A 23,426-nucleotide genomic window follows, 5' to 3' on the forward strand; every position below is an offset into this window, starting at 1 on the left:
ACGGCCTTTCATTATTACTATGTAGGAGACCCTTAGCAATTCTCTTGTGTCCAAAGAGGACACATGCGTGACAGGGCACCTGTCTTAATACTGTGGATGCTAATGGTATTCTGTTCAGGTCCGCATGCAGATAATTACCCAGCTTTGAATGGGAGCTTAGATTTTGAAGCAACTCCATTGACGTCATCAGCAAACTACGGTAAAACCACAACAAACCCAGCATCATCTCTGGGAATCTCTGAATGCAGTGATATGCCATCTGCATGACAACTAGAACTATCTGTTGAAAGGGCACAGCTAAATCAACATCTACACAGATCTGCTCAATCTGCAGTAAATCTGCTTCATAGCATGCTTATACATTAAAGGTGTATGCTACATCTTAAATATAGCTTAAATATCGCTAATAAAAATAGCTTTATTCATTTGAAATGAGATTCTGCATATCTATTTCATGGCCTGTGTGATTGTGGTTGCTATAGCAACAAGGGATTTCAACGGAGTCTTAAATATGCTTCAACAAAATCTACACGTAAGAAAAAAAATACATTTTCAACGATTTTTATTTCGTTGGGTACAAAAAACATATCAGCATTTTGTGACAAAATATACTATCACATACAACAAAAATACAACATTCTATCTCATTCAGCCCTCGTGAAAAAAATTGCAACACTGTTTTGGCAGTTGAGCAGCTAATATTAAAGTGCCATGATGAAGCAGTCCTGGAATGTACCGTATTCACTTCACTAACGTGTTGTACACTTTCATTATACATCCATATTGTTCATAGAAGTGTGAGTTTGAGACATTCCCAGAGATACAAACGAGTTTAAAGTGCTAATGTTTCAAAGTTCTCTCTTCCAACAAAACATAGATCGAGCAAGACCATAACAGGCACTGTTAATTCACTAGATTGTCACTTTGTGCAGTGCTATATTCAAGCAAGATTGTCTCTTTTTTAGACATCGCTCGGTGATCTGGAGCGAAAGGACACTTTGGATTGAAAGCAGCCACAGAACAGAACCCACATGGACCTCTGTATCTCTTGATTTCTATAGGCATAAATTATAGGATTGATCATTGAGTTGTAAGTGGCTGGTAGGAGTGTGGCATAAGTATATACCGAAGGATAGTCATGGTCCCCAACTACACAGTAAATCGCAAAAGGTAGCCAGCTGGCCCCAAAAGTCCCAAGGATAATGGCCAAAGTTGACACTCCTTTTTTGGTGGCCACATAGTGGGAGGCTGTCAAAAAATGTTGCTGCAGTGCTATCTGATGAGCATGCCTGCACACTATTTTGCAGATTTTGATGTAGAGGTGAAGCATTAAAATGAAAATGAAAAAAAAAGAGGTGGATAAGAGAGTCACATTACTTTTGGTCAAGGGCTTCACAATACTGCATGATGCATCATCATCTAGACAGTTCCAGCCCAGTACTGGAAGGAGTCCCAAACATATGGACACCCCCCAGGTGACAATGAGCATCAGATGTATCCAGAGTATGGTCTTCTCTGAGGAGTAAGTCAGTGCATTGTACAAGGAGAGGTAACGGTCAACAGTGATGGCCAGCAGGCTACTCACAGAAGCAGTGAATGAAGCCACCAGAAACCCCACAGTAATAAGGCTTATAGTCTCTGACCGAATTACATATTGAAAAACAAAGTTTAGGATTAAGCCAAAACCAGCTAGAAGATCTGCAGTGGCCAGGCTTCCAATAAGCACAAACATCGGGGTTCTTAAGTTGGGTGTGTAGAAGATGATGGCCACCACAATGGCATTCTCACAAGCAATGATGGTCCCCGAAATACATAACATAATATCCCAAGGATTGATAGTGAAAACGGAGAAGAAAGCAGACAGCTCCAGAGAAGCGTTGACATCGCTTGCCTGAATCCAGGGAAGTGGGAAACTAGTTTCGTTGTCATTAAGGCTTTCATTCATCTCTCCAGAGTGTGAGTGCCTAAAAGAAGAAGAAGAACAAATATGCATTAAATAACATTCATGAGATCCAAGAAGTGGACACTGCATCCTCCTTACAGATGCCGATGAAAAATGTTGGCTGCAAGTTAAGCACCTAGACTCTTTAGGATGGGGATCTGTCCATGGTACTGAATCGACAGCTCGGTACCCAGCAGATGGGACTCCACAGAACACTGTGTGCAACTCATTACTGTGGAGGCAGCTGCCTCTTCTATTCGCCCCCGCCGATTTCACTTTGAACAGGGGAGAAATAATTCTGCAGTCATTGCTGCCGTAATATACGATGTATATAGCACTGGCTCAAAATCCGAATCCAGTTGAAACCTTTGATACCGGCACGATCAAGTAGTTGGTGACAGGATGAAACCATATGAACACACATACATATCTATCTATCTATCTATCTATCTATCTATCTATCTATCTATCTATCTATCTATCTATATATATAGATATATATATCGATATATATATGTTTAATTAGTGCTGCTTACCTTTAGCAAGGCTTTTGAGGGTATGTCATAGGTGCTGGGTGCAGAGCTTGCTTTGAGGTATACGGAGTGTGAGTCCTGCGATCAGTAGGGAGAGATACAGGTGGTGGCGATCGGCAGGCAGGCAGCGGATAGTGCAGAGAGGACAGTACTGTACCGACTGACTGTATCTAGGAGAGAAGGGCTGGCTGAGTAATGGGGGAGGAGCCAAATAAAAGGCTGGGACTGGCTGGCACTGCAAACAGCGGCATGTGTTCTCGGTGCTGTGATGGACATCGCTGGGTATGTGTGTATGTTTAACTTGTGCCTCGCTCCACGGGGCCAGGGGATGACTTAAGCCTTTGACGTCCATAGGAGGCAACCTGGTATAGGAGCAGAGACCAGCACTCATTTTACAGACGTTTTCTCTGGCGTCTTACATTCAGCGGCTCTGATGAAAATATCTCCAAGCTCAGCATTATCACCCCAAAGAGAATTGTCATTCTGATTATGTATATACTGTAACATTGCATAACAACGCTCTTCCAGAGGCTATCCTTGGAACATATTTTTTGTAGGCATTTGAGAAGGTTTATGTTGGGAGGAGGGGCTTTGGTTAGACGTCTAAAAAAATGAACATGTTCTTGGATTTGGGGTATCTCTCCATTATTAATATAGATCCATTAACATATCGATTTACTCTTTATTTTACCATTCCCCATAACCTGTTAAATCACAGTGAAAATATGGGGTTATAACAAATCAACGTGCGGATGTGTTCATGAATCATTAGTACAGTATCGATAGGAGCTGGCTTCATTTTATTCATTTGTGTCTTTCTGTTTATTGTATACATTGTGAATTCTATGCGAACATAACAGCAACAGGACATGTCACTAGAAACCTCTATCTCCATGCACAGGAATGATTAAACATGATCCTAAGAATTAAATGGGAATTTCAACCATCCCTTTTATTAATTTTTTAATACCAGTACCTTTTTAAACACCTTTAACTGTGTTGACAAAATACAATGTTTGTAACAGTCGTATAGTGACTTTTATGCTTTTAGATCTGTTAACTGAGTCCAACCTAATAGACAAGCAAACTTAATAATGCTGCCTTGTGGTAAACAATCTAATGCCTCAGTCTTAATCCCCCAGATGGAATCTCTGATTATTTTGGAACAGCTACTTGATGCCTTTAAAATGTCATTGTTTTCCTTTTGCAAATGCATTTGCCCCAGATTGGAGTTTATTCAAAAATCTGCACACATAAGTGGTGAGCACTCCCATTCATTTTGATGGAAGTGCTTTCCTGTCCTTGATTGGCTGCTTCAAGCAAGCAACCCATGGCAAGAATTGTTGGACCACATAGAAAATGATCCAAAAACTAACAATCACATAGGTGGACAAATCTTTGTAGAACGATGGTGATCTTTACATTTCAAAAGCCCATCAAAGCTTGTTGGTGATCTGGTTAAAAAGGGTTGCTAACTTATGTAACTCACGAGAATTAGGAATAATTGCAATATAAATGTGTAACAAAAAATGTATTTCCAGTCCAATGTATATATTTATTTTACTACTCAATACACCTTCAACCTATACATTTTAACTTAAGGGGTCAGTTTCTTTAAAAGTATCACTTTATTCAGTCTTGCTTTGTTGAATGTTAATATTAATTTCCTATTAAGCAAAATGATGGACTTTGTAATAAAAATGACCGTGTATCATTGGATCATTGTTATATCAATCTATATTCATGTTGACCAAAGGCACAGAATATTATAGTAGTAGCAATGTAGTGACTTGGCTCTGTATAATTCTAGTTTCCTTGGCAACAGACTTTGAACCAGGAAAAAGTGTTTGGTATCCAAAATGTAATGAATTTCTAACAAACAATAGAGCAAAAGAAAATGTAATATTAAAAGAGACAATGGAGAGAAAAAAAGAACTATATAAACAGTGTTGCTTTACCACGTGAATGCATTGGTTTCTCGCTCAGATCATCTAGATGTGATACATTTTTAATTTTGCAACGTTATCATTATTGACACATAATATTGCATTGTGTTCATAGTTTTAAATTGGTTTATCCCTTACCTCCAATATGTCCTCTGTTCAAATAGGAATTATTTGCTTTTTTAATTAAAAAAAACATGCGTTTTTTTGGGCATTTTATTTGAGAACCAGAGGGATGAGATGCACACTTCACAAGTGATGGGATCCCTTCATTCTCTAGAAGGATCTCTAGATCCTTGTCAATCCTCTGCTCCCTTCCTAATAACAGGGTGTATGATTTTAACAGGAAACCCATCTAGCTCTATATATTATCTTACATTTAAATAAACAAGCTATCAATGTCCATTATAGGAATATTCAGGAATTTGGGTTCCTTAGATTTTTAGTTTTTTCCACATGATCAGTTCATGAAAGGACACTTGCTATTAAAGAGATTGAGGTGGCTTCACGAATAGTGGCCCCTGTAATTTCAAGAAACAAAAATCAGAGCACAATAGGGTTAACATGTAAGACAGTAAATGCTTATCATTTTTTTTTGCATAAATAGAATTAATACAATTCATATAGTAAATGGATAAATGTTCCATAGATAGACAAACAATAGAGATGTATAGTGTCACAAACTTAAAATGAAAATGAAATGAATTTATGAACCAAAAATCCTATGACTGTTTCTAATGAAAAAGAAAATGTTTCCTCTGGCTTCAAATCTATGGTCTTACTATAAGTTTATTATGATAAACGAATTGATCATGTGATTGTACTCATGTATACATGATCTGACATTTTAATGCTTATTAATGCCACTGAGAAATACATATTCATTTTTTAAACTTTAATGTGTCAGTAAAACATAAGACAAAAATGGTAAAATTACTAGGAACAATACCAGAAATATGCATTTTGTATATACTATATGTCTCTATGGGGGAAAAAAAGATCGATCAATCAGTGCAGCTAATAAAAATTACCCTAAAATCAATTATTTAATCACTGAAAACTTTGCATATGAATACGTTTTTGATGGTTGTACACCGTTTCATTCTTTTCTGGCAAAGAAAAAAAGCCCCTTAAATCAACCACAAAATAAATGTCACAATTCAATTAAAAGTAGTATATAAAATAATGTCATCAACTTTTGTGTGGATGGTATTGGGAAGGATATGAATCCTGATTTTTAAAATGTATTTATGTATAATTTACATTTTTCCACTGCTGAGTACCAACACTCCCACTCTCATCACACTTACACAAGCCATCACAGTCATGCTTATTTTGAAGGTATCATAAAGCATAAAATAACAGATTCAAATGTGTATAGAAACCAAACATCTGTTTGCAGAGCTTGGGAACCTTATATTAGCATATAAATGTTCTTGCTAAGTCACTAACTTTACATTCCTTGAAATGATTCATTCACAGCGGAAATGCTATTGAATGAGACCTGACTCCATCAGGTTCAAGACCTGATGGACAAATTTAAAATGGCAAAGAATAACATTTGTTAGTAATCAGAAGTACATCAGCAGAAGAGGTATATTTCTCTCATTCCTGAAATTAGTCAATTTCACAGTAAGCAAGATAGAAGGATGTACATCTCACTGGCCCGGCACAGTGTGTGTGAGCAGCTATAAAGAAGGCTCTGGGCAATGTAAGGGGGTAAGGAAGATAGGGAATGATTAATTGAGTGAGTATGTATGTATGTATGTTAGTGTGACTGTGTATGGGTGTATGCATTGACATTAGTGTGTGTATGTGTGTTAGAGTGTGTTAGCATGAGTTTGTATGTGTAAGTGGGGTGAGTGTGTAAGTGTGTAAGTGTGTAAGTTAGTGTAAGTGTGATAGCGTGTGGGTAAATATGTGTGCCATTGTGTATGTTAGTTACTGGGGGGGCAAGGGGCCAGTAGGAACACTTGGCTTTGCCTGTCCTCTGGGCCAGAAGGTGACAGCTCACAATTGGACGATATTTTTTTAATCGAAAATATTTCTTCCCCAAATTATTTAACTCTACTTGGTGTATATTTAAACTGTTAACTAGTATGACTAAAAATAGGCTTAATATTACCTGTTGATCCCTAAATATCCTTATATATAGTATGATCTGAAGTGTGTACAAAACATTATACTAGTACTCGTACTCTGCTGATAATTTAATTGACGAAAAGACATAAACATTAAAAACCCATCACACTCTATCGTTGATATACTACTACATATATGAACAGTCTATTGCTTTCTTGAGGCATTCCCATGCCTCTATTGTTGTGCAAATGATACACCCCTGTAATAAATCATGGATTTGTGGCATCAATGCAGTCATGAGCAAGAATGCTTTATAAGATAACTATATAAAATGTGGCCCCATTCATCACTGCCCAATCATACCAGTCCTTTACATAAATTGAATAGGTATTGTATTTCTTGCACAAAGTCTACACATATATCCATCATAGCTCCGCTGTACGCATCTCAACCATACACCCATTAAGTATTCATTGTGCAAACCCATCAATACTTTAGCATATCATTCCCGTAAATGTCACTTTTGCTGAACATGGTTTATATAAACTCGATAATAACACCTATTTAAAACCAATAATTATGGAATACAGCAAATTGAATGTAGTGTATACCTCAGTGTGGAGATACTTAATGATAGTAAATATCTACACAGCAAAATGGGCCATTTATTCCACTCATAATTGCAGGCAGTTTCCATAATAAAGGATTTTTTTATTATAAGCTATCTATGTATAGCTGCCAAAGACTATGAATGCCACAAAAGAGGAAAGGAGATATGACAAATTTTATGCACTGAAAATCCGAACCCCAATGAAAACCATTGATACTTTGCGTATATCTTGATTGGACAATTAGTGGGGAAATGGGAACACTTTGTACACTAACTAGATAATAAAGCCCACAGGATGATTACTCTCTTACTCATAGAGATATGGGGACTGTCCTTCCACAACCAAGCGCATCCCACATGCTGCCAGGCCAGGTGTAGATAAAATAGTTATTCTGGTGGTCTGGAGAAATAACCATTCATGTAGTGCAGAGTACACATAAATCTAGAATCATTGATTTTATATTGTAATGCATACATTTTAATACAGCATTCCATATTAGATATAGAATATGTTTTTTATTTTCTGGCCAAAATCACATCCAAGCATCTGTGCACATCTTACAGCAAATATACACCGATCTGATTAAGGAAATACTTTGACTGTGTTGCTGCTTCTGCCTATAGCATGCTAGTTGCTTCTTTTGATGTTTTGTTCTATGACCAGTAAATGTATGTCTTTGAATTGTTGGCTGGCATCAGGAGCTATGGGTCTCTAGAGTCTCTAGGGAAAGAGAAAAAGAAAATAAAAAAAGAGTTAAAATTAAAATTGTATCCATATCCAGTATATGAAAATGTAGCTTTTTTTTGTTTGGAAACATTGTTAGAAAACAATAGTTCTTTTTAGCTTCACAAATTTGATTTACCTAATGTATTCTCCTATAATGGCATCATTTACTTTACTGTTATTCAAAATGAATTCAAGTGTTCCCTCACTAAAAGAAGGAACAACAAACTAGTAATATGTATTTCGTGATTTGCCACAGTTGCTTGTATTGCGGACTTTAAGCCAGAAGTTTGTAGGAGTGCAGTCATAGGTTTAGATACCTGAATGTAGAGGCCAAATGCCTTGTAAAGTGTGTTGTAGTCTGGAAGAATGTCTAAATGATGAAACTAGAAGGAGTGGATAATGAACCCCAGAGCTAATTACAACTAGAAAACACAAAAAATAAAAACTGTAGGCAAGACACACTTGTGTTTGTATTCCTCACCTGGTTGCTGCCACACACGCTTGACACTATCTGAACCAAATAAGTTTATCTTGATCTCATAGGACCACGGGACATGGTTCCAGTAATCCATGTCCTTATTCTGCTTGTCTTCAGCAAACTGTTTGACGGCTTTCTTGTGCATCATCTTTAGAAGAGGCTTCCTTCTGAGATGACAGTCATGTAGACCAATTTGATGCAGTGTGCGGCATATGGTCTGAGCACACAGGCTGACCCCCCCATCCCTTCAACCTCTGCAGTGATCCTGGCAGCACTCATACGTCTATTACCCAAAGACAACCTCTGGCTATGATGCTGAGCGTGTGCAATAAACTTCTTTGGTCGACCATGGCAAGGCCTGTTCTGTGACACCGCTGTATGGTATTGCCCACTGTGCTGCAGCTTCAGGGTCTTGGTAATCTTCTTATAGCCTAGGCCATCTTTATGTAGAGCAACAATTCTTTTTTCAGATCCTCAGAGAGTTCTTTGCCATGAGGTGTCATGTTGAACTTCCAGTGACCAGAATGAGAGAGTGTGAGAGCAATAACACCAAATTTAACACACCTGCTCCCCATTCACACCTGAGACCTTGTAACACTAATGAGTCACATGACACCGGGAGGGGAAATGGCTAATTGGGCCCAATTTGGACATTTCCACTTAGGGGTGTACTCACTTTAGTTGCCAAGGTTTAGACATTAATGGCTGTGTGTTGAGTTATTTTGAGGGGACAACACATTTACACCGTTATACAGGCTGTACACTCACTACTTTACATTGTAGCAGAGTGTCATTTCTTCAGTGTTGTCACATGAAAAGATCTAATAAAATATTTACAAAAAACTCACTTTTGTGAGATACTGTATATAGAATGTTTCAAATTAATGTGTTTCAACTCAAGTTTGTAAATTTTTCAAAAATCTCTTCGTCACCTAGAGAAACAAACTCGGATTTCCAAAAAGCATATGTGACGCTTCATCTTATCCTATGTCAGCCAAGGTATCATCTACCACTAATTACATCTGTGCATTGAAATTAGAAAACGAAAAAGAAAAAATATGTAATTATTTGACAGGTATTTTAGAGGAAACAAAAACAAAAGTTGAAATTTATAAATGGCTGCATAGAGATTATTAGTTTGTACATATAAACATAGCCCATCTGTTCTAAAAACATGGCCAACACATTTTTATATATCAAAATTACCGGATGACTACACCTGCACTGAATTTTGTGATCTTCAGTAACAATTATCCTGTAATGTGTGAATCACAAACTAAATTAACATTTCGTACCACCAGGGATGACCATTCCAAGATGTAAATATCTGTAGTTATGCCAATTCCTGGTCATCTGCCTGTGGCAAAAAAATAAAAATTGGCTAGATGAAATTTTGGAATCTGCTGCTTAGTATGTTTTACTTTCCTCTATGGAGATTGAGAAGCTCCAACCACTTTTTAATGAATGAATTACCTACAAATCTGATGGAGTGTTATTTCCTGGTCAATTAAGGCTAGCAGGTCTCATGCACTTTTAGAGGTCATATGCAACCCTTCTGGAATAAAATGGAAGTCACGCAGCACCACTCACTGCATGACCAATTGTGGACAGCTCTGCCAACTTACTGCCTCCCTGGACACCACCTCTCATATCATCGTTTTAATTCAAGGTGTCACTCCAGCCATAATACCACATTGTTTTTGCTGTTTCCATTTTGTTACTGTTTTTATGATGGTTGCTTCTTTATAATACATTACAGACTAATGCAGGGGTGTCCAAGTTTTTTCTGCAGTGGGTCACTTCATCAGAAATGTATGTGTGCGTGGGCCGCAGAGAAAAGTTGCCCTTTTAGCTTTATAATGCATATTAATACTGACACACACCTGGACAGGTTCTGCCACGCCGACACCCAAACACACACACCAGGACAGGCTCTGCCACGCTGACACCCAAACACACACACACCAGGACAGGCTCTGCCACACCGACACCCAGGCACACACACACCAAGACAGGCTCTGGCACACACACACTCAAACACACACACCAAGACAAGCTCTGTCACACCAACACCCAAACAGACACAGGCTCTGCCACACTGACACCCAGACACACACACCAGGACAGGGTCTGCCACACCGACACCCAAACACACACACCAGGACAAGGTCTGCCACACTGAAGCATAAAAAATGTATTTTCTACATTGCTTTGTCATTAACTGCACCTTGTATTTTTGCCCCTTGTGTATTGTCCTGCTCCAAGAATGTGCCTGTCATCTGCTAGTGTCTGCCTGCCCAGGCCCAGTGCCCTACTACTACTACTACTACTACTACTACTGTTGCTGCACATCTTTGACTGTTCCTACTCTGGGGGAACGTTTCTTTGAAAATTTCTATAATATTGTCGTAGAAATTCAGTCCTGCTTTACGGGGCGCCATGCGCCTTTCATCTGCCAGTGCCTGCCCAGGCCTAGTGTTCTACTACTACCATACCTCCCAACATTTAAAAATGTGAAAGAGGGACACTTTTTTTTTTAAATCGCTCTCGCAGAACTCATCAATACAATTGCACTTTACAATGCCGCGCTCGCACCGCTACTTAAAAGACGCTACATTTTTGTCAGCACAGTCATGCATATTTAAAATAAAGAAAACATTGAATTCCCATGAGGCTCAGCCAGACATACTACTTCCATGATGCTGGCATCATGAGAAGTGCATTTAACAGTAGATGTTAGCTGTGAGTTACATTTCCCATGTTGCTCAGCCAGCCAGGTGTCCACATGACTAGACATCGTGGGAGTTCAAATTCACAACTAACACGTGTCATATCATCTGCTGTTAACTACAGTTCACATGAGGCTCAGCCAGATATACTGCTTCCATGATGCTGGCTGAGCATAATGGCTAGTACAGTCAACAGTAAATCTGCAGATGCTAGCTGTGAACTACAATTCCTATGATTCTCAGCCAGCCAGGTGTCCATCATAATGCTGACTGAGTATCATTGGAAGCGTAGTCAAAATAAAAAAAAGGCTAATGTTACCCTCCCTCCCAGGACCCTTACACACTGCCTTTATACACACCTGCCCATAAACACACATATACAGATACACTGTCCTTACACACACACATATCCATACACTGCCCTTACACACACATATACACATACACTGCCCTTACACACCTGCCCATACACACACATACGCTGCCCTTACAGACACATATACACATACACTGCCCTTACACACATCTGCTCATAAACACACATATACACATACACTGCCCTTACACACGCCTCTCCATACACACTGCCTTGACACACACACCTGCCCATACACATACATATACACGTGAAGGATCAATTATTCAAACTGGTCCAATTTTTGGAGAAAGTGAGTCCTATAGCTTGCTGCTGGATGTGTGTATCCATTGATGCAGCGCAAAACCGAGTTTGGATCTCTTCTTTAAGGTCCAGAAGGTGTCAGGGACCTCCCCCTTTGAGAAAGCCCCCCAAATGTCAAAATCCGTTGCCCGACAGCGAATGAGGCAAAAACAAAACAAAAAAATTTGGTGTGATCTGTCATGCACAAGTCTACTTATTACTGCACAAGTCTAGTGCTATTACTGCCAAAACCGTTATAAAAGGTATGTGAGACAGGGCTCCACTCCATGGGGCTATAGGCAAGGTATCAGTTTATGGTCCCCCTGCTAATTACGTGGCTATATATATATATATATATATATATATATGATTGCACATATATAAGCAACCTGGCCCCCCAAGCACCTCAGGCCCTGTGTAAGTGCCTGGGTTTCCTTAGCAAGATCCAGCTATCATATGAGGGGCATTCAGTACCTTAACAAAATAATTAATTTAAGCTTACCTTTGGTAAAGATCATTCTTTAAGGTTTCAAACTTTCTTTTAGTACCTAACTCAGGAACATTGGAAGGTTAAAAGACAAACTTTTCCATATGTAAGTTTGCATTCCAAACAAGAGATTCTAATATCAGACAATAATTGAGCATGGTTACTTTTATACTCCAAGTCAATAAAATATCCAGTACTTGCTTCTTACAGTTCCTTTTGCTTTTAATAAAAATGCTTTTAGCGAGCATTCAGTAAAATATTTAAAAATATTCTTTATTGCAGAAATAATAAATGAGAATAAGGCATTTCCATGGCAACAATATTCCATTTTAGTTAAAAAGCATATACGTACATTTCCAATTCAGTTGTAATTGGGGCCACTGTTTGCTAATAATGTCAGCACTTGGTTATGCGCAGAATGTGTTGTCCACGTGAGCAAGGACAGAGTATCCAAAGGGCACATTGAACAATTGCTCCAGAGTAAGAGCGCCCCATGCTTTAGTAGACTTAGTTGATTTCTAGTAGTCTGAGCGGCTCCTCTGCTGCAGAGCCTGCACATTATTCCTTCTGTGTATGACCTTGGCTTGCCTGACCTCTTATGCCAGACTCTGCCATATCTACATCTGCTGCTATCAGTGCCGGCCGAAGACTTAACGCCGCCTGGGGCGAAGTTTAAAATGCGACGGCATTTTAAACTTCGCTGACGCCATTATTCCCCCCCCCCGGTACTTACCTTTAAAGAGTCATGCGGCGAGTCTCCCTGCTCTGCCACCGTGCCGGCTTGTAATGCTGAGCGCCGGAAATTGACGCCACTTCCGGCGCTCATCATTACAAGCCGGCACCGAGACTGAACAGGGAGACTCGCCGCAGAGGAGAGAGAGAGGGGCGCCGAGCGGGTAAGCGAAAACTACTCGGCGCCCCTCTCTCCTCCGCTTCAAAACAAACAACCAAAAAAAAACGCTTGGGGCGACAAAGTGCCGCCCCTTCTAAAGTGCCGCCTGGGGCCATTGCCCCAGTCAGCTCCATTGTAGGGCCAGTCCTGGCTGCTATATACCAGTCTTTTAGGACTCCACTGTCACCTGGCAGTTGCCTCCAGACTCTGCCAGTTCTCCAGTTTGTCTGTGGAGATGGCTGCCTATGTACTTTATTTTATAGGAGCAGGACTGACACTGGCAGTAGGATGAATTATAGCATCACTCACTGCAGAGTTCCAAACGGCCTCTGAAAGCAACATCAGCACAAGCACTGTGTGTCGGGAGCTTCATGAAATGGGTTTGTATGGCCAAGCAGCTAGACACAAGCCAATGATCACTATACACAATGCCAAGCATTGACTGGAGTGGTTTAATGCACACCGCCACTGGACTCTGACGCAGTGTAAATGTATTTTTATTGGATTGATCAATCACGCTTCACTATGTGGAAGTCTGATGGAAAAATCTTTCCAGATCTGTCATTGACAGATGCTGGGAGAAAGCTACCCACCTACAAATGTTGTTTCCAAATGCAAAAAGCCCTCCAAATTTTGTCTGAACCGAAACAGTTCAAAAACAAATGGATCAAAAACCAAATTAAACATTTGTCCACATAATTTTAGGTTCAAATGCACAAGTCTACTGTTTAAGCATTTGTTGTATTTGATATTTAATGTTGAACAATTAAAAAAAAAATGGAACCTTCAATGTCTCTCAATAGCAGAAAATACACTTCTGGGGCTCATATGTATGCACATACCAAAAATGTACATTAAATGTGATCTTCATGTCTTATGAGGTTTTAGATAAATATCTGATGATATCAAACATACTTTAACTACCATTGACAATGTCTCCATGAACAAATGAAGAAAAAGAAAATACCAGAAGGAAAAAATAAATTCTACCTAATGCTGGAGCAATTTATATTTCTTTTACACCAAACAGAAACAGATATGATGATGTGGCACACATATTGTTTGAAGAACACCAACACATCAGGAGCCTCAGAAACCCAACAACAGACCACGTATCTTTTAAATATCAGACTTCTGAGCAAACCAATTAAAACGCATTAATGTACTAGGTAGCTTAAAGATAAAAAGAGAAAATAAAAGAAAATACTAAATGATAAAGCAAACTCACACTGACCTGAGTATTATGAAATATATTTTAAATGTTGCAGCTTTACTTGAATAGCATTAAATAGTCTTACTTAAGGAGTTTTTTCCCTTTCTCTGATGAATGTTAATGAATGTGATGTATGAGTTTAAGTCAACTGTTTAGCAACAATTTAATTATGGAAGTCTGTGTACTTTAAGGACAACATCATAAGCAGGATTTCTAGATGCATTCAAGCTACCTCCATGTGTCTAGGAGTCTTTTGAGGTCAGTGTAAATGCAGACAGTGATCAGACACCAATTATGTATGTTATCTTCATTAGTTAATACATTACTTTCACACGTAGTGCTTCCATGGGGCACCTATTTCAAATTCTTCGGCGTATCGCCGTCTAGCACAACTCTCCTCTGAGTCAATTTTTATTCAATTGTTATCTTAGGTTAGTTACATCTTAGAGATGTTTTTTCTGACATTATCAAGTTACGAAAATGCACATTTTGCACAATTGTCCGTAAACATGGATTTGTTAATTCGGTTGGCCCTAACAATGTACATATAATTCTATTGTTCTGTTACATACCTCCCCATTACCTACAGTGCCCTCTGATATTGGCATCCTTGGTAAATATGAGAAAAGAAGGCTGTGAAAAAATGTCTTCATTGTTAAACTTTTTCATCTTTTCTTTAAAAAATACTGTGCTCTCATCAAACAATTGCAAACACAACACAGATATATCAAAAATAAGTTAAATGTATGTGTGCCACAATTATTAGCACCCTTATAGTCTTCTTCTATAATGCCTGAAGAGAAGAGGTTAGAGAATACATGGCAAGGGATATGAGACCATTCCTCTGTACAAAATCTCTCCAGAGCCTTCAAATTTTGAGGTTGATGCTGGTGGATTCTCCTCTTCAGCTCACCCCAATAGGTTTTCTATGGGGTTTAAGTCAGGGGACTGGGATGGCCATAGTAGGGGCTCGAATTTGTTGTCAGTTTTGTGCTAATTTTGATGTATGTTTTGGATCATTGTCCTGTTGGAAGGTTAAACCACAATCCATTTTAAGCCTTTTGGTAGAAGCAGTCAGGTGTTCATTTAATATCTGTTGATATTTGATTGAGTCTGTGATGCCATGTATCTTAACAAAATGTCCAGGTCTCATATGACCATAGAACCCCATCCCTTTTGAAGTTCCAGTAGTGCCTGGCAAACTGAAGGTAGTTGAGTTTGTTTTTGGATAAGAGTAGAGGTTTTTTTTCTTGAAACCCCTCCAAACAACTTGTAGTGATGTAGGTGATGTTGGATTGCAGATTTGGAGACTTTCTGACCCCAAGACGCAACTAACTTCTGCAATTCTTCAGCTGAAATCAGCTATTGTCACAAAGGGGTTAAACGACACATTCACTGAATTTGTTGTCTGAAAAAGTACATATGTTATTTATTTGCATGTTTTGCACTGTGGGCTTATGATTAAGCAGTTAAGCTCTAAAGCAATTGGAGTCATCTTCATGTAACCATTTCTGTTGGCACTTTTATTAAACACTTCATTGCAAGTGTGGATGTGTTATTGTTGGATACAAACTGCACCACAGTGATGAGGCCCATGAAGGCTGAAATGTACATGTATGACCGAAAGTGTGTCCATCACCATTAGGACAACGGATACCTATAGAAACATAGAATCTGACAGCTGATAAGAACAATTCGAGCCATCTAGTCTATTTTTCCTGATGTAAGACTTAGATCTTAATCACTCAGGACTCATGTATGTTTACATTTCCTTATTTTATTAGTCTCTACCATTCCTTCTGGGAAGCTGTTCTATTTATCTGCCACCCTCTCAGTAAACACTATGGCACAGTGTTTTATAATTAGCAATGTCTGTGCAAAACCTCACCCCATTCTGTTGAGTCAAACCAAACAAGGATAGTCTAACTACAGTTGAAGCAATTCTTTAATAAAGTGCATTCGGATTCATATGAATTTTAATGAAATTTATCAGTTTGGTCAATTTGTATGAATGTCCAAAAACGAAGAGGCCCCCCAACAAAAATGAAGCAGAGAGCTCCAAATTTTCATTTGTTTTTTTCACTCATACATACGCATGCTCTGTCACACTCTCTTTCTCACTCTCATTCACACTCTCACGCACTCTATCACACTCTGTCTCAATGTCTCCTCACCTTCACCGAAGATCGTTTCCGTGTCCCTGTCTCCTTTCCCACAGCTCTGCTTCTTCTCTTGCCTCTTCTTGTTCTTTTTTCTTTCTTAGTCCACTTCTCCATAAACCAGGTCTCCTGATGCACTCCCGCAGAAGGGTGGAGCCACCGGGCACTCCCTCTCTACTGATTGAAGGAACAGGGAGAGCTTGTCTCCCATGGCTCTGCCCTATTTGCGGGAGTACGAATCTGTGTGCCCGGAGGCTCCGGCATTTGGGGAAAGTGCCCTGGGAGACCTGGTTAATAGAGGAGTGAATTAAAAAAAAACATGTGCATTTAATTGTATGCGTTTCTTTAATGATGTTAAGAGAAAAGATATTTAAGAAAAAAGGGCTTTAGCGAGTGAATAATCTCCAGAAGATATTATTCGCTGCATCATTGCTAAATCCATTAAATATACATTTTCTTATATCTAGCCGATAGACATTTAAAGTAAGATTTTTGTAAGAGTGATTTCCAGTAAGGTATAAAACGGTGGAATAGAGTCACAGCTGTAGAGGTATGAGCTTGGGGCTGTGCTGACGTTTAGATTAATGAAATTTATTTCACTGCAGCTGAGATTGTCATCCGCATGGATTTCAGGATATATACAAGATTTTCCTAGGTAAGCAGAACATAGTATTATATGCTGAGGCAAATACTGGAAGCAGATCTAACACATTTAGCAGTAAATGATGCCAAGCTTGAATTCATTATTTTACTTTTCCTTCCAACTAGGCATTATGGTAAATTACAAGAATTGAAGCAACTATAAAAAATAAATACATTATACTAGATTACTTCTGGGAAATACAGCTGTGCATTTTCTAAGACATGGCTCTGCAGGACAAATGTAAGTGATATAGAAGCTGGGCCTTGTCCTGTAGACATTGGGATGAACACACACAGAGCAGTCCTAGGCTTGATCTAAACAGATGTTTTTAACAAAAAAAAAAAATCCTGAAACGATTTTCATCCCATGCCAAAAAAGAGGCAATGGACAACAGGTGAGTATTTATTATGTGTTTTCAGATGATTAGCACTTTAGCCAAGAACATAACCTCTGGAAAACATTGCTATACCCTTTACCTTTATTCTATGGATTAATTACACACAAAAGTACAAACTCGTGTAGTTAAAAATATGTAGAAGACAAAGAAAATTGAAACCATTTAAACAAGTAGAAACAATTAGTTTGTGGCTAAATCTGAGTGATATTCATTCATTGAGATTAAAAACATATTTTGTCATATTGTGGTCATGATAATTTAATACCAATTACTGTAATTTAACCAATGTTTCCTCCAAATGTACTTTTCCTTTTAGGTATCTGCTGTATCTGCTGTATCTGCGAACCAATGTTCATTTTCACTGAATGTTTTAATTTACTGAGAGGGTGTTGGATAACTTGAACAGCCTCCATCAGAAGTCGTAGAGGCTAATCCAGTGAGGGGAACATACATGGGATAAGCATAAAGCTCTAAGACGTCATTAGATGCAAGAGGAACATTGAACATTTAAAGGGTTTTAAACTCTAAAGCACACTTTTTGATTCTCTGCAGACCTCCTTCTAAATAACAAAAATACAAATATCAGACGTAAACATTTTTACGTAGTTAGCTCTATATATTTGGATGTCATTATATACAGTCAGAGGTGCTGGACACTCTCTTCTGTGAAATGTTAACTAACTAACCACGCACAGGGAGCGGAAGACACCAAAATACTGGAAGTCCTCCTTATCAGCAGCAACAAATTATAGTCTAGTCCTAGGGAAGCAAGCCCCCGTGCCGTAAAACCAGAGGGCAGACCATCCCCATAAGGGGGCATTGACAGGCTTTGCCACACATGCTGGATCTGTAATACACGTTACTTGTAATAATTCTTGTAGGTGGGATTTACTTTAAGTTCTTCAGAAAACTTCAGCAACTCAATTAGCAGTGACTATGTAATGATTCACACATCAAACTAGAGAAAGGAGTGATGATTTCCAATGTGTACTATGTTAGATTTTTTACATACTATATCTTGAGATGTTGTGAGCTTCCGAAGGCGAGTAACAAAAAGGGAAACATCTACTTGCCATCTGTATGTGTCACAATACTTGCACTAAACTAAAAGATAAAATGATTGGAAGGAACAATATACTGTATGGATAACTACAGAGGTAAAATAGAGAAAATTCCATGGTGGTTACATTGCGTCTAACATATGACTTCTTGGTTTGATCTTGCTTTGAATGGACAACTTCAGTTTTTGTGTAACACAGTACCACCTTATTATGAGATAATAAGCATGACAACTGCAAAATTTAGGGAGAATAACATTAAGTTGATGGAACTGTGAAGTGAGAGATTCAAAAATCTCAAAGTTGTAATTTTTCAGTGAATAAAGGGGTTTCTTGAGTTAGATCGGCTCATACGTTGCCTTTCCTCCTCTTCTATTTGAAACTGGAAATACACGTGTTGTGCTTTTTCACATTTTGAAATTAACATTATTGATTAATGTCGCTCTAGTCGCTTTTGCAAATGTTAATGAAACATATGCCCCTTTACACTACTTAACATGGTGCTTGTAATGTATGAAAGTGCCTAACCATGTGAATTAATACATGTGCTGCAGAAGGAGCATTGATCTATAGCACAACTCAAAACATTTCAATGATCTGTCAGCTGTTAATTACCACAGAACAAATTAGCCAGCATGAATTTGAATATATTCACATCAAAACAGTATTCAAAGTGAACAAATCATTTAACAAAAATCACAAGCAATGCTTCAAGCTAAAACTCTCATTGTGTTTAAAAGGAAATCTATTCAACACCGTTACAATAAAACATACGTTAACATAAAAATTACACTTTAATGTTTTTTCTTTTTTATTGTTCAGATTGGTTGTTAACACCAATCTTAACATTTAATTGAGCCACACAAACACCACATCTGTGCTACTCACTCCCTAGAAAGACCCAATTTAATTTCCATGTGTGCAAACACCACAGAGACTCACTTTCCACTCAGAAGAACGTAGGCGATAATAGTGGACTCCCAATTCAATAGTCAACATTATTGTAATGGTTCGAGTCATGATTAATCCGAGGACCTTAAATGTTAACGTATTGTTAGTATAGCAAAAAACAGCTGTAGGGAGGTCCCCTTGCCGGATTATTGGCCTAAGATGGCACGTTAGCAGAACAGTGGGCACAGGTACAATAATAGTCATGAGGCAACAAGGGCCAGAGGTCATTAACTAGAGAAACTGGCAGGCTTATTGTAGCAGAGTGTCATTTCTGTTCTGTTGTCACATGAAAAGATATCATACAATATTTACAAAAATGTGAGATATATATATATATATAATGAAATTGAGTAAATAACAAAAGTCAATGTATTAACATTAGAACAAAGGTTGTAAAGTTTTAGGATATATTAAATAGAAAAAAGTGGCGCTGCAGGTTCTGTGGATATACTTCACATAATTATTGAACATTTTAATTGAATTAAAAGATGTTAATCCATTGACTAATCTGTTTGGCCTTTGAGTCAAGAATTAATATTAATTTGTTTGAGAAAAACCGTAAAGGCATTATCCTTCTAGAGCACAGAATCACCTGTACAATATTGCATAACAACCATATGTATTGCTTTAGAATCGCATTTTAAGCACATTGAAAAATGAGTCGAGTTGCACCTTAATTTTCATCAACCCTGATACAAAGTGGTAAACTAAGCATTGCCTAATCTGGAAGATAAAACACAACTTTCCCATTTTGCAAACCTGAATGTATAGCAAAAGTTGCCAGCTTCTCTGTAGTAATTGCTTCACATGACTCATTCCTGGCATTGTAATTGGGTAGCATCAGTTGTAAAGGTCATGCTATGCACATGTTCAACATCAAGGCAAGATAAATTAAATGTTTTTATGAATAGAATGCCATACAAGCTTGCCTTTAAAGCTTGAGCAATAAATGAGAATGTTCTTGTATATACCGTACCAAATGCAACTTTAAATTAAAAAAAAAAAATGCAATACTTGCAAGGGGGTACATAATACAAACCATATACTGATAATAAGAAAGGAAGCATGAAGGACGGGTGCTAAAATGAAGCAATCCTTGACCCTTGTACTGCCTATACAATGCGGTGACAGTGTTTGATCTTACCTTAACAAAGAAAAACATTTATTTTGTATTTTGAAATGGCCGCGGCATCCATTTATGCCGCAACGTACTTTATTGAGAAAGACAGACAAATAACAGATAAACGTCAAAATCCACATAACCATTTTAACCCTGCTGTAGGGTCCCCTAATGCTATTATAAACTTTGTAAACAAAGGTTATCCACAGCAACCGCCAGCCCGGTACCGCTGGTCATTCTTCAACACAAAGGGTCGGGTTTAAGCCGTGTCACCTACTGGCGTCACCATAAACCAACATTAACTCTAGCATCTAACCAAGATCCAGATATTAACCCCTCGTGGGTTTTCTCACCTGCACTTATAAGGGACCCTTCAACGCACGAAAAACCTTGAAAATACTCCAATAGGGCGGGCCGGCGGGAAACTTCACACAACAGGTAATCACACTCTGTAGCCGTCGTTGTAGAGAATAAGATGTCCCTAAACACTGCCCCTTTATATAGTAACTTCTCCCGCTTTAAATCCAGCGGGAATTTTCCTGCCATCAAGCAGACCCACCCCTATAGCCCTTACAGTACCCGGGGTCACCCAGAGGGCATTAACCCACACATCCTGAACCGGCTAGCTAATAAATATCCAATATGAAAAGGAGGGGGGGGGAGACAGGCGCACCTTCATTAATGCAGGCAGGGTCATGTAAATCCTTCTGCTAAGAGCTCCAGGGGTCCATTTAACATTACTACCACTGTTCTTTTTCACAACAATAAGCTAGGAGTTCACAGAAACCAACCACATTCCAGTTTTTGAAAAATAACTAACATATAAAGATCAAATATCAAGCTATGATTTTGTTTACAGTTACATAGAAACAGAACTATACGGCAGAAACATTCCCCCCATCTAGTATGCCTATTTTTCCTGATGTAAGGGATTCAAATCCTTATCAGTCCTTGCTCTGGCCCCATAGTGAGGATAAGTTTATGTCTATCCCATGTTTGTTTCAATTCCCTCACTGTATTTGCCTCCACCACTTCTGCTGGGAGACTGTTCTATTTATCTTCTACCCTCTCAGTAAAGTAGAACCTACCTAACCTCTATGTACCAAATGTATTGTGGGGAGATTTTTTCTTTTTTGGCCAAATGTTGGTATTTACCTTTTTGCACATTCCTTTGTCCCCTCCCCTTCTGGCCTCCTGTAGCCATAACTCCTCCTATTTTTAACTTTAAACATTTTCTCTTGTTAGTATCTGTAACGAGAATACTAGAAAAAGGAGTCCAATATGCAGAATATAGTCCAATAAAATAGTAAACAGTGGAAAACCAAATAACGGTTCCAAGGTCGAGGGCAGGCTTTAAAAGTATGGATAGCCAGGTCACGGTTCCAAGGGTAAAGGGCGGGCAGCAAACAAGGACAATCAGGAGATCATGAAGGTGTCTATGTCTTGTATCTATTTTATGTCTTGTATCTATCTTATGCTTTGTGTAGGTTTTTGCATGATTTTATAGGACTGTACAAGTTTCATGATTCGGGTAGAAGCCTCAGGTACAGAACAGGGTATGGTGTTCCTGAGAGCATTACTGGATGATATCCATAAGTGGCATAAAATGGGGTATAGCCCCCCAACAGGTTCCAACTGTGAATAGATGGACACATCTACCCACAGTTTGGAATTGTTGGTCGTGCTCATGACAGTTTAGTGCTGGCATAGATATGGCATGGAGAAACGTAGGTAATGATGCCCTTACGCATAGAAAGCCACCAGAAGTTTAGTTTGATTGGGGTGGTACATAAATCTTGCTGTAATGGTACAAGAGACCATCACATGGTACCAAGTGTGGTAGTCCATAGGATTGAGCACTATGAGTTTGGAACAAGTTCCATTATTAACGCCTGGTAGCCAAGAAGTGCCCCTTGTGTAAGATGCTTTCTTCTTTTTGGTCCTCCGGTGGCTTATCTTACTCATGAATACGTTGGTTGTTATGAGTAAACTTTGCTGTGGGTAGAAGAAGATTCCAATTGTCTTGTAGGAATCCAGGAATGGATTGAAGCAAAACAGAGAATATGTGAGATATGCAGCTCCACAGCCTGGGTAGAACGTGACAGAGTGAGATGTCAGAGGCTATTTATATGGAGGTGCAACTTCAATGTGTGGAAACCATACCCCTCCTGTCTGCAAGTTATGTGTACCTGTCTGCCTACCTTGTTACTGACCCCAGTTTGACTCCAGACCTACCCTTGCTTCTTCTGTCTTTGTCCACGGCTTTCAACCTCAAGATTTTGCTACCTGTCAAAACATATTAATGTAAGTGTTTATCCAGGTTCCTGCATCACAGGTAACTATGCTGTAATCAAGTGTAACTCTGCTGTTTCTTATCATGCAAACCATTTACTTTCAGATAGTTAACAATCCTTTAACTATCCTTTAGCATGGCTTCCATCCTTTTGCAAATTACTGGTGTAAGACTTACTGGTCTGTAGTTGGCCGAGTCTTATCTGCTTCCAGTCTTCTGGAACTACTACTGCCATTAGTGACTGGTTTAATAAGGCTGCCAATGGTTTTGTCAGCTCTTTTACCTACTTTGGGTCCCATAGATGTGTTTGTTTTACCTTTGGAGAGTTCATGTAGAACATTTCCCCTGTAAGCAGTTGGCTGGATCTTTATCCACAGTTACATAACCTGCTTCATTTGTGTTTTATTATTCCTGTTTTTTGTTTTGTTTTCTCACTTATATATCTAAATAATATTTTATCGCCTTTTTTTAACCTGGCAATTTTCTTCTCAGTTTGTGCTTTAGCACATCT

At 38.7% G+C, this 23,426-nt stretch overlaps 1 protein-coding gene across 1 annotated transcript; it reads right to left on the minus strand.

Annotated features, from left to right (window-relative positions):
- Positions 1 to 545: 545 nt before the first annotated feature.
- On the minus strand, positions 546 to 2,597 carry GPR6 (G protein-coupled receptor 6). The gene is made up of 2 exons (XM_053460058.1): positions 2,479 to 2,597; positions 546 to 1,964 (listed from the first exon to the last, which is right to left on the minus strand). The coding sequence occupies exon 2, from the start codon at positions 1,943 to 1,945 to the stop codon at positions 962 to 964; it is 984 nt and encodes a 327-aa protein (XP_053316033.1). The 5' UTR covers positions 1,946 to 1,964; positions 2,479 to 2,597; the 3' UTR covers positions 546 to 961.
- Between the last annotated feature and the right edge of the window lie 20,829 nt (positions 2,598 to 23,426).

The sequence above is a fragment of the Spea bombifrons genome, chromosome 3 (genome assembly GCF_027358695.1).
Source record: "Spea bombifrons isolate aSpeBom1 chromosome 3, aSpeBom1.2.pri, whole genome shotgun sequence".
Taxonomy (NCBI): Eukaryota; Metazoa; Chordata; class Amphibia; order Anura; family Pelobatidae; genus Spea; species Spea bombifrons.

Bases quoted from the DNA above. Each gene is read 5' to 3' on its own strand.
- GPR6 (XM_053460058.1), bottom strand. From the start codon at position 1,945: ATGAATGAAAGCCTTAATGACAACGAAACTAGTTTCCCACTTCCCTGG.